General features: G+C 41.5%; 1 protein-coding gene across 1 annotated transcript in view; it reads right to left on the bottom strand.

Annotated features, from left to right (window-relative positions):
* Positions 1-13,304, bottom strand: part of PTPRG (protein tyrosine phosphatase receptor type G) — a 412,655-nt gene that overhangs the window by 98,838 nt on the left and 300,513 nt on the right. The window contains exons 7-8 of the mRNA XM_037383177.1: positions 6,091-6,248; positions 1,108-1,300 (exon numbers count right to left, since the gene is read on the bottom strand). Of these exons, the coding sequence (XP_037239074.1) occupies positions 1,108-1,300; positions 6,091-6,248 (351 nt within the window). The remainder of the gene's footprint in view (positions 1-1,107; positions 1,301-6,090; positions 6,249-13,304) is intronic.

The following is a 13,304-nucleotide window of genomic DNA, read 5'->3' as shown; positions in this document are numbered from 1 at the left end:
GTACATGAGGTTTGTGTACGTGTATATTATATATATATAAATAAGCATGCTCATAGAATAATGAGCCCTGAGAAACACACTCTTCCAGCACTCTCTTGGGAGGGTAAGGTTGCTGAATGCAGCTGTTTTCATGATTCACATCCTCTAAGAACTACGCTCTCTGTGCCTGGCCAGGTGAAAATGCCAGGTACGAAAGGGAAGCTTGTAAATCTGCTTAGCTGTTTCCTTCTGGCAAACTGCCCCTCTCTTCCTTACCTCAACCCAGAACTGGTTAAGCACCGAGCACTTCTCAAGACTGAAGACTGGGAAGTGCATGTCATCCCTCCTACCTATAAATAACACCATTCAATAAAATAAAGGCAAATAAAGGTAGTAAATGATATTTATTTCTAGTCTTATTTTATCCAGTATGCTTTTCTTTCAGAATTTTTCATGTCCTCCTCTAGCCAGGGCTGCCTGTGCCAACACAATGACTGCAACCTCCCTCCCACCCCCTTCCATCCAGCTCATTATCCAGTGTCTGACAGAAGCGAGCACCAGCTGCTCGACAAAAAGGCACATGAAACACTTCAGCAAGAAATTAGAAAATCACCTGTCTATAAGGAAGAGGGTTTTTCCCCGTCACCATTGCCAACTGATTGATACAAATGTCAAATTAAAAGGTCGACTGCTCTTCAAAAGGCTTGTTACTGTAAAAATGAAACCCATAACCACATCTGGATACCCTATTCCCATTCAAATACCTAATGAGTCAGTGCTAATGGGGTTGAAATTTTACCTCTGACCTTGTCCTTTCACATTTCCCTTTTGTCAGGCATCACTAAGGCCCTACCGCCAGTCAGCAGAAACAGGGACACTGCCAGTCTGAGACTCACATATTCTGGGGCTTTACTGCCATGGCACCTTGTGACAGTGAGTTTGAAAGGTAATTGCAGGTACCCACAGGATTAGTTGATTTATCGACACATACCAACAGGGAATGAATGCCTGCATAACCTGCATTATTTCTTTGGTAGCTCACAGCTACCCTCAACATCGTTTTATGATGAAGTTAGACAAAAAAAATTCTCTTATTAGTCAAGCACAAAATGCAGAAGCGTAATCTACCTTTGGAAGCTTCTGTGCCGAGTGGATTTTCCAAGATGTCTGTCATATCCTGGCTCCAAGCATCCTTCACAGCAGACTTAGACACCTTCCTGTTGTTCAGGCTTTGCTGTGGTCGGAAGTTATTCCTCAGGTACTCCACGGACTTGACATGGTCTTGCTGTTCGGTGGTGAATATGGAGTAGAACGCCTCCAGCTGATCACAGTCATCATGGCAGGGGAGCGAAAGAACATTAATTAGAAAAACAATGTGGTACAATCCGGGTGGCTGATAAGAAAGTAAAATGGCAGGAAGTAAAACCTTGATGCCAAGACTGATAAACCACGTGGGAATTCAGGCTGCCCACTGAAATCACTGCCAGCCATCTTATCGTCTTATCTCAGCACAGTGCTTATCCTGCCCAACAGGGAGAAGGCCCTACAGCAACCTGTGGAGTCTGTCACCGGCAAGGAAACATTTGCCCTTAGACCCCTTGTCTGGAAGGACTTTGTGTGTGACACAGCCTTGCCAAACCCTCCTCACTGCTGTTTTGTTTTGCAGCATCACGTCAAAAAGTGCTTCTAGGTCATCCCATGCCAAAAGCCTTCTCCAGGACAGGGCAACACATCCTCATCTCCGAATACCTTATGAAGTTTAGCTGCCAGGCTAAGCTTCACAGACAGCTCTTGCAGCACTTTCTCGGGAAGGTGACGGCAGTTGTCACACCTTTCTGGGCTGGACAACCAAACCCATGAGCTGGCCTCCCCATGAGCAGGTCAGTAGCAGAATGGAGCAACCTCAGGACTACCAGCTCCAAGTGTCCCGACTTCCCTACCAATCACTATTCCCTCAGATACAGAACTACAGGGTGAGAAAAAAAAACCACCCACAGAATAAATCTATTTAGGCACAGTTAGCATATACTCCTCTGGGAATCAGTTCCTTCTGTTGGATTCAGATCTGAGCTATTTTTAATAAAATGTATTAACCTGTAAGAACGAACTATAATTGGAAAACTTTTTTGTTACTTCATATATTAGTATTTCTTAGAAAGAAACTTCTAGCAAACTAAGGTGAAAATATTTTCAGCTAATTTTCTCACATCTATCAAGGTCAGTATAGCATTTACTACAAGACTGTCATCATTCAGGTCAAGAACTAGATTTAGTTATGTTGCTGCTTGAAAGACTGAGCAAGACAGAGCTGAAAAGGATTCGGTCCCAATATTGTTTACATCAACATAAATTACATACATTAATAGCATGGATTTGGGGAGTACAGAATCTGGCCCAAGATGTTAAAAAGGGACTTGAATTACACTCATAGCCAAATGATAAGTCACTTTGAAAGCTACACCCTTTCCACAAAGTGCATCTGCTCTAACAGCTATAGAGAAGTGTATGAGAGTCCTGAAACTTGCAACTGAGAAAAACTGTCATTGTAGCCTCAGTTGATAGTACTGATAGAAATAATCAAAGGAAGCTGTAACAGAGCAGTTAAACATCCTCCACTGAATCAAGAGGCCCTTGCTACTATCATTTCATTTTCCTTCAAACGAGTAATCTGAACCCCTTTTTGCTGCTGCTGTCCAGCTTGCCCAGTCTGCTGGGCTTGACAGTCCTAGTTATTGGGCCAGAATGTGTAAAACTTCTTTGGCCCTCAGGACAGGAGAGCGCCAATTTTTACACATTTAATTTCAAAAGTAAGTCCCCCTGGAGCAGGTGGTGCATTGAGCTGGCTGATGGGGATATGTATAGGAATGTTACCACCGGGCGCAGGGCACGGATAGCAGGGGTGAGAAAGGATGGACCTCACAGCTCTAATCCTGAGTTTGGCAAGTCTGCCATAAAACACAAAACTATGGGAACTGAGTCCTGCTACCTCTGAGATAACAGCACAACTCAGGCTTGTACATTTTTAGCAGTAGCTTCCCCCTTATGACAACTACTTTTATTATACAAGCAGGGGAACTGAGGCAGAGGGACAGCAGGTGACCAGCAGGGAGGGGTGACAGCCAGTCACCAGTTCCCATGGCAGGCGGGGAGCTCAGGTACAGCTCCCACCCAGCCTTGCAGGTACCGATGGTGGGATTCGGACTGTACTTTTTCTGCATCCTAGATGATGCCTTATTGTCTGGTTCTAAACTGGAATTCTCTCTCTGATTCTTTAGAGCATCATCTTGGAAAATCTTGAAAACAGTTTCCTAATTATTAGCAGGAGTCCCTCAGAAGCATTGATAGATGGGTTAAAAAAGCAGTAAAAGGATTATCATCTTACACTTCTGTCTTACAAAAAAAACTCAGCAGGTGATCCTGCTATACCCTTCTATGAAATCACAAACCAAAACTCTTGGGAATATTTACATATCTTTTGCACTTTATGCACTGGAAGCCAGCTAACAGGGTTTAAGGTTACTTTATAAAAGCTCAAGAACTTAGGTAGCAACTGCTTCTCTGAAGTCAAGTCTCTAGGCTTATACAGCCATGACATTAATTGAATTTTTAAACTTTCAGAGAGAACTTTTAAAATATTTTCTTCTGCCATGCTACCTTGGGGAGGTATAATTGCATTTTAACAACTGCCAATTCAAATATGATTTTTAACCTTCCCCTTTTTATGTGTTGAAGTACATATAAGTCATTTCAGCTTCATTTTTACTATAAAAATATTATCTACGACAAATGAGAAATTAATTTATCTATAGCTGCCAGAAAAAAAAAAATAAAGAGTGGCAGTCAAGGAGCTACCTTCATGCTTTTCAAGGAGTAAAAGGAGAACAGGAACTCCTGTTCAGAAGAAGAAATGAAAAGCTGGTGTAAGACTACTGTAGATACAGAGAAACCTGATCTAAAACTCTGAGCCATACAATTACAAACCATTAAAGCCTGATGTGCACAGTTTTCTAAGGGTTGGATATACAAATGGCAATTAAAAATACTGAAACCGTAACAAGCACAATGAGATACTCTGAGGTATGCATTATGAGAGATAATGCTGTGCTTTGGGTCATTGAATGCACTTAGCTTTACAATGCATCTGCAGGGTGACACGGCTTGTCCTGTTTTGTTGTCTAATTATCAGGAAAGATGATGATGATGAAGCACTGAGCATAAAATAGAGAAGCCTCCACAAATGGACCACTTCAGTACTGTCCTTTTTACAGCAAGGTATTTTGCACAAAAGCAAGGGTTTAATTGGAACAGCAACAGAGCTTAAACAATATCACTTTCCTCCTCTGGGATTACAGGCTGCTTCACGGGGTTTGTGATAAAGAAGGTTAAACTGTGGCAATGGATTATGTCGCACTGTTTCAGTGGAAGGAGGAGGAGGAACAAATAATAATCATAGCAATGGCAGGGTGGCAGGCTCTTAAAATCCACCCATCTAGAGCTGCCAAGGGGAAGAATACTATTATTTATTCCACATGTGTTGTAGTATCAATGAAAGTCTGTCTACACACAGAATTCCCAGCCCTTCAACCACACACGCATGCATAAAGCAGCACAACGCCAAATTTTAAAGGCTTGACTTGGCACAGTTACTGTTGTACAGCACAGGAAAGAAGCTATGCAAGGATAAAGTACCTTTATACCATTATAGTGATGGCCTTAATTGGTATTTACCAGTTTACTTGTATTTTTTAAAAAGAAAAAAAAGAAGTCACAATCCACCTGATGCATGTACAGGGTATAAAGCTGAGTGTGGGCCAGGCCTCACAGCCACCAAATAATAAACAGTAAACTTATTGATGTAGTGAAAAGCTACAAGGGATTGCAAGTATCCTGCAGGCAAGGACAGAATTCAAAATGATCTCAACAATCAGAGAAATAGCCTGGAAAAAACAAAGGGTCCAATTCAACCGGGACCATGTGCGAGGAGCCCCACGCATCAGCCAGGCCCGCGGGCTGCAGGAGCGCGTGATGTGTCAGCACTGCTAAAGAGAGCCCCCGGGAAGGGCTCCTGCTCACCGGGAGCCGAATGTGGGCCCCACCGTCACGTCACGCTGTTGTGAAAAAGGCAAAATAACCACCCCGCACAGGGGGGCTGGACACGGGAATCCTGCCACGTCCCTTGGCCTTGGTAGGGCCCCAGCTGAGGTGCTGCGACTGGTGTCAAACACAGCACTTTGGAGAAAGATGGAAGAGTCTACAGGAGAAGCAATGGGATCTAGAAAACACAAAAAAAGCCTGGAGCAGGGGCATGGCGATTGCCTACCACCCTTCTGAAATCTTTGAGAACCAGTACCTGTCAGTCAGGATCTCCCAGTGAACTATGCATTTACAGAATTCAAAAACTACTCCCTTTACAGAATTTGTGCATGCAAAAAATGTGTTTTCAGTGGCTTATGCCAGATGAATAAAAGGAAAGACTAACTGCAGCAGGATGGCTTGCTAAAGACAACAGTCTTACAGTGTCAAAATACACTTAACTGGTAAACATCTGACTCTAACATTATTTTATCAGGACCATTCTTCTCCAGACAAATCCCAGACATTGTGCTTATTTGCATTAGAAGCTGCTATGTGCTAATTTTAAAGATTTGTGCACCAGCTCTCTGAGCACATAATGGCAGCTTTACTGTGTTATAAAAACAGTTAAGCATGGAGAATTAATGGAAAGATGTCTTTTCTAATGTAATTAGTTCAAATTACTAAATCTGAGCAGAACTGAAATCACTCACTTTACCTTGAAAAGCAAGTTTCAATTAAAAAGAATAAAAAGGAACTCCATGTAAATATTTACACCAGAGCTTAATTGAATCTTCACAAAAACAATACCAAATAAATCATTTGGAAAGGAAACTGGGTTTCATGTTGTACTGTCTTCCTAAGACTGATGGCTCATGTTCAGAAACAATATTACTTAAGAGAAAAAAAAGATCACTGACACTTCCTTTTTTGTCAACAGAAACATTCCTGATATCATAATTAAACCAGCAGGTTTTGAAAACACTGTCTTAAAGAGAGCAAATCAAGAGATGGACTTCACTAAGAAAATAAACACACCTGGTGGTAAGAAATGGGAACGGGCTTCCGAAAAACGATCCATTCCACGATCTCGCTACACGGAGGAGTAGTCAGAGAACCCGTGTAGCGGTAGTAACTCCCCAGCGATGTCGGCAGGAGGTCCCGCAAAACAAAGGGATCCAGAAAGGTCTCCTTCTCTGCAGGAAAGATTGACAAGTGGAATTACACGTTTTTTACATGCCTTTAAAACAGACATCACATCGATAGGCAGCCTAACAAGGTGTAATGGCAACAACATATTTTATCATATATATATATAAAATGAAAGATGAAAACACCGTATCGGGAAAGCTCTATAAGAGTTGATGTGTTGATTATTAAAAGAGCAGCCAAAATGCTAGTCAATCCTATACCGAACACACACGCTCCAGTTCTGAATGTACGCAGGTGTGAAATGCCCTTGTTATCCCACTGGTTTATGTTAGCACAGAAATAACACCGTATTCAGTGGTTTCAGCACTCAGTCAATGGCTCTCCAGCCTGATGGCAGTGAGGGTTCACCAAGACCCAGTGGGGACACAGCCGGGCTCCTGTGGTCCTGCTTGCTGGTGCATGACCAAAGAGCATCAGGTAGCACATCCATCCCGTCCCCACCAGTGGGGGAAAGGGATGTAGGAGTGGGATCAATCCCTCTGCAGGTTGCTGAGATGGAGGAGGCAGAGCCATGCCAGCCAAACTTCGCTGGGAGCTGCCAGGGAGATGAGCTGAGGAGCAGGGCTGGAGGGCACCTCTGAAGCTCAACAAGGTGGCTGAAGCAGCATCCAGGAACTGCTTGTTTGGGACTGCCTGCAGCCAGCCACACAGGCATTGCTGGCGACGTTGTGAGACGCAGTCAGCACAGCACCAGAAATACATTTCAGAGGTAAAACCACTGTCTCTTCTCCCTAATCCATGAAACTCCTTCCCAGGGTCCAACAGTCTGGGGACAAACTCTTTCCTCTGAGAAGCAACTTGGACAGCCTGAAATGCAAACCTAACCACTGAAAGCATTTAGCTTCAAGTAACAGTGACAAGCTGGTAATATTTAATACTGTGACAAAAAAAAAAAAAAAAAAAAAAAAAAAAAATTAAAGGAAGGAACAGCTGCAGGCAAGACAATTTCCCTGCCATCCCTGAGCATTTATCCTCTGCAATTTATGTTGACTCAGAGGCCGAAGCTCCCTCTCAGCCTGTGCAAAGGTGTTCACTGCCTCAGGGCATGCTGACACACAGGTTCTCCCATACATCTCTATTCCTCACTTTCTATATTGTTCACGGTTCAAACAAGAGTCTACATTTGGGTAGTAGGAACTCTTCTCTCTCTGCCTCATCAGAGCTGCTAAGCAAGCCCGCTCCCCGCACAGCAGAGCGGAGAAACAGGTAGGCTGGTGACTGACACACACACCTTCCAAAGTCAGAATGAAAAGCAAAAGGATGAAGTCTGCAGAATTCACTTGCCAAGCATCCCACAGTTTTCTGGAAGTCTTGATCAAATCCAGAGTTGCCTATACCTCTGTGCAGCAGTCTGATAATCAGGGTCTTTTTTTCCTCCACCGCTGCTGCAAGGTGCAAATATATCATGCACTTCAGACATCTATTCTCCTGCACAATATCAACAGGTGTGCAATGTTTTCATAGTCTTTAGTGTTCCAAAATAGGAGTAATTCTATTAAAGTCAAAGTACACATTGTAATAGAATACTGCTATCTCTTCATTAACAACTTGGTTACTTCTAGCCCACACAGATATCAACAACTTCTGCATGTCCAAAAAGGAAACAAACAAATAATAAACCACAGGTTTTTTTCCTCTTCATAGCATACCTCTGGGAAAAAAGTGTGCTTAGATAAGAAATAGTAAAACATATATGATTGGCCAATGTTGAAAGAGATGCTAATCAGAAGTCATAATCACAGCAAAAGGTCATATTTAATTTGATTGGCTTAGTTTTATGAAAAAAAACTTGGTTAGAAAAACTGTAAACTCAGTCACAGGATGTGATTTTCAAACGCAGCGTGCGCATCTTCACAGCAAAAAGACATGGGTTTTCTATTTCAGAAACTGTCTCTCTATGGAAGCTGAGCACACAGCGGACAGCTGTGAATCTGAAAGAGTATTTGAACATGCAAACATCCTCTTTGCGTTAACAGCCAATGACTACATATGGAATAGTTGGGAGGTAGAGGCACATTTTGGAAAAAGTTTTCCTCTTGTATTAAAAAAACTATGTTTCAGTTAAAATTAACAATTTAACTATTTTTAACTTTCATAATCTTGAATTTAGAATGATGGAATCAGTTAAGATGCTGGATAAACATTCTGTAGAGAAACTGAGAATATGGAGTATCCCTTTATCAAAGGATGGCAGGAGAATGAGCTCATTTTACACTTTCAAGGATTTTTGTGCCATATGCTGACAATATTATATTTTAATAATTAATTGTTCATCAAAGGAAAAGATGAAGAACAGGGATGCTAAATTCAAAGTTATTCAAATTGCAAAAATGAATAATGCATGACTTTTATATTAAATACACACTGTATTAAGTAGTCTACATTTCATCCAACTCTGTCTTTCATTTTTAAACATTTTGAACTACAATATGAATAATCAACCAAGGGGAAGCTTATTTAGACAGAGAAATACCTTATTTGAATGCAAACTGGAAGTATCCGACTATGATTAAATTTTGGTTATCAATTAGGGAGGTTTTTTCTGAAGAATTTGGAAAGTCATAGTCAGCTCTAAAACAGAGTATTTCTTGAGGAAAAAGTAGCTTTGCTAATACACAGTTTAAGTAGGGCAGGGTGTACTCGATCTAATTTTTCATGGCTACAAGCAACGCTGTTAAGTTTTCATTAATGAATTCCAAAGATTAAAATAAAAAAAAAACATATAATTGGATTAAAATGGCTACTAAAATAGATAATCAATTGATTATGCTTTAATAACCTAACACTTCTGAGAACAGATCATTCATTTGTATCGCTTCCATCTAGACGTGTGGTACAGATTTTTAGAAACCAGAGTCACAAAACAGATCGCCACGTGAAACTTTAAGAAAAAAGGACTTAGAAATTCAGCAGTCTGCCTCCCATATCCTTCAAGAGCCTATCGAAACAGTAAATGCCACGAAGTTATGTTCCTAAGAGTTTGAGACATTTTTGAAGATAGGATTTTGAAGTCATGTCACTTTTAAAATTTCAACCTTACACTGGTTATCCTTGTTGGTAAAACTGTAAGGAGAATGATTTGCAAGCTAAGCGACAGCGTTCACCGAATATGGTAGAAATATTTTCTACACATGTACACATATGTGTATATATATAATTCCTACTAAATAAGAAAGAACAAGTTTGGAAATAATATCAAACCTTTCCTCACTGTCTTTTATGACCAGCTCCTATTTCCTATTTTCAGTGCTTTGGAGGGGCACAGAAGCCCAGGAACAGGCTGAGCAGGGTGATGAATTTATAAGGAGGGACAAAGTGGACAAAGCTGAGTATTACATGACCCAGAAGACAACATTTGCTGACAGGTACTAGGAAATAACTGGCAAACAAAAGTAATAAAACGCACTAATGAAAACATGTGTTCACCTGCAAATACCTGTGAAGCACCGCAATCAATGCTGCAAACGGATCCACGAGCCACTTCCTTGCTCTTACGAGTAAACCAGAGCCCTACACCGAAGCGGTCTCTTCTGCTGCTCCTTGTCGCACTCCCATCCCAGCACCCGAATGCAGATGGGCACCCAAGCAAAAAAATAAACATCCAGGAAATCGGAGCCCCAGAGATCAGGACCATAATGACAGGCCCTCGAACTAGAGAGCATTCCTCTGGGAAGCAACAATAAAACGTGCTGCTGCGGCCACCACTCCCGGGCAACACAGAAAAGAGCAGCACCCAAAACATCCACCGAGATGCTCCACTAGCGCAGTACAGCCTGTTTTATCGACAGTTAACAAACAGCATGACTTTGTTTACAGTATCAAGGCTCGTAAAAATGTGTTGACTCTAATATTTCTAAAGGAAAAATTAGCAAGTGTCGCAGCTTCATTGTTGACAATTAAGACAATGATTGTGACATTTAAACTACTGAGTGTTCCACAACATTAAAGGAAAGGATTGTATTTTAACGCTTACATTCACAAAACCCCAAATAACAGAGCCAGCTGGTAGCATATTTGATCTTCTGATACAACATTCATGCCTACCTCTTGGTCCCTCTCCCGTAATGGCAATGGGAAAAGTCACACCCAGTACACTCTTTATTTGGGCTGGTAAATCTCCCTAATGTTTTGCATGGGAACAAGGTCCATTTTTTGTACAGCCCAACCTAAAGGTAGAGCAATTACAAGCGTGATTTAAAAAGCTGACCTATTTACACTCTTTATTTGTCAAGGCATCACCACAGATGTGAATTAATACTGAATTGTACATGATAGTTTTCCAAGCAAAGGAAAAAATCAGATCTTAAACCAGATACCAGTAGGGGATCTCCACCAACTACTGCAGTTTTCACAAGCTGATGCCAACAAATATTATATTGCAAGAGCCATCAATTTAACGTTTTGAGTTCAAGGACTGACTTGCTAAAAATATATTCTGTGAAACGCTAGATAAAGATAGACCCAAATTTTTAACCAAATCACTGTAGAGCAAGAAGCTTCTTGAGATATGCAGGTAAACAGCACACAACTATCTGTGATCAAACCCCTTTTTAAACCTAACAGGAACTTAGATTGGAGATCACAAGAAAATAACTATATGCCAAGTCCATTTATATCTCATGGACTGCTTTGGGACTTTCATCATGCTTTTCTGCAAGAAAACAGGAACTTGGCTGCATTGAAAACAATATCTTAAAATGAGATTATTTCCAAAATTAATGTATGTGCAATGCCTGATAGGTGGAAACGTTACCCAGCTACACTTTGAATAACTGAAATCTGCAATACCAATATGAAGAGCTTTGAAAGTCTCCTAAATTTGTTCAACAATGTTACTGCCAATTTCATTTTCACGATGAGCCAAGTCATTCTAAAGCTTCTGCATTCAAACATTTAAAAGGCAAACACACAAAAATAATGAAAAGGACACCATGCCGCACACCCACTGAGCCAGAACTCCCCAGCTAAAGCAGGCTGCACAGCAGAGCCAGGGACCAGACTCACAGCAGTGGTTTTAAAGATGATATTACAAATATAGGATGTTATTTCAACTGAAATGATCAGCAGAGGAGTACTTGCTCTGTAAATCCAGCATGAAGAGCAGTTTCTGACAGTCCTCTGTACTTAGGGTAATTCTTGTCATTTATTGTGTAATTATTTTTCTCAATTGTATTTATTTTTTAAAAACCCAGAGCCTCTACTGAACAATATAAGGAACTGTAAGGACACAGAAAGCACAGCATGGCTGGGAGGAAAGGAATGAGGCAATAACACAGTCCTGCAGATTAATTTAATCTGAGACAACCAGCGAGCAGTACAAAAATCGGGAGGAACGAAGAAAAGACAAGTCTTCTATGAAAAAAAAAATATTAAAGTTAATTGTTTCTATACCAGGTATTGGTCTCGGGCTTAATTTTTCTTACTCCCTCTCTTAAAACAGCTTAGAAGGAAAACGTTTTGCTGGGGAGGAGAGGTCTTAACTTGTTAAAGAAGTGAAAAATAATTCTGAAACTTTAAGGCTTAAGCACTGCTGATGCAGAGCAGCTGCTGCCACTCTAGACTGGGATGAGACTTCCCCAGGTTCTGCAAAACCTAGCCCAAGGCAGAGGAACATGCAGAGGGAAGTCTGGAGGGACACAGAAACAAAGAAATATAGAATCGGCACCAGTAGTAGGTAGAAGAAAAAGAAACTATGACAAGGGGTTTAGAGAAGATGATCCCTGGAGCACACTGGACCCTGGCAGAGGTAGGGGGAAGTGAGGCACAAGCAGCCAGAGCAGCACAGGCCGTTCACGTTTTGCTCCAGCGGCGCCAGAGCAAAGCCGCACATTCTCGGACTTTACCACCCCTCTCTTCTCAGCAAACATCCTCAAAACCCACCAGCAATGCACCCAGCTCCTTCCCCCTGCAGGTGCTTTGTTCACATTCAGCATCAACCTTAATTCTTAACAACTGCAATCTTCTCTTTGTTAATTTGAATTATTTTTGTGTGCAATGTATTAATTCTATGTCAGCTTGCTGGTCTTTACTCGGCCGTGACCAGCACTGCTTTCCGCAGAGCTGGCAGGTGAAGGAGCAGAGATTTCCAACACTTCCATCATTTATTCTTTTAAATGTCACAGAGCCCTGCAGTTAGGCACAGAGCTGCCCTATATAAAGGTGTGAACTTATCACCTCTGCTCTTATATTCATTTCCCACCTCCCTCCTCCTCCCCTTTGCTCCACAGTAATCGTGTCCTGGCCCCTTTCACATGGCTACTCTGGCTGTGAACACAAGAACAGATCAGAAAACAAAAGAATATATCCAGATCACCCCTGAGGAAAAAGAACTGCTCCTCCACATTTCCTTCTCAGTTTAACACATCATGCTGCGATCCCTTTGATGGCCTTCCTTGTTCCAAATTGGGCTGCTGCTTTCGCAAAGTTTTACTTTAAAAGATGAGGTCCCACGGTATCACATCTCACCCTCACCCCTATCCCCTGCCTTTCTTCTCTACAATCCCTGGATATTTGGTGCAGAAAACAAACAGCTTGTCAGGTGGTGTTATGGTTAAAGTTAAAAACAAAAGAAAAAACCTGTCATGCTGCTAATGGTGTTTTCTTATTATGCCTTCTGGTGTGATAGATCCACAGGGTAACTAACACTGTCTGGATTGCTTCTTTTTCAGTGCTGATTTATTTTAACAGGTTATTTGCTGCCTTTTTGCCTAGGACAACTGGAGAGATGCGCAACATATTTATCCTCTATCCTTTTTCATTATTAAAGCAATTCTCCCACTGTATTTTGGCATGGTCTCCCCATCAGCCCCTGAAACTTTGGTGGTCACCACCAACTTGCCTGAACACCTCTCGACCATCTCGAGGGAGACCCAAGATCACACTCTGCTCCATGCTAAGTTTAAGTTATGGCGTTTTAATAATACAAAGGCAGAAGAAAAAAGCAAGTTTTTTCCCCAAACTCCCTTTTAAATAAACAAAGGTTCCTCTCTTCCACTCACCCCACCCCGTGTTCGCAAACAAGCAACAGATGCCATTGATTC

This window comes from Falco rusticolus, chromosome 4 (assembly GCF_015220075.1).
Source record: "Falco rusticolus isolate bFalRus1 chromosome 4, bFalRus1.pri, whole genome shotgun sequence".
Classification (NCBI taxonomy): Eukaryota; Metazoa; Chordata; class Aves; order Falconiformes; family Falconidae; genus Falco; species Falco rusticolus.
Note: the sequence above shows the minus strand (reverse complement) of the source record. Positions and strands in the feature narration are given on the sequence as shown.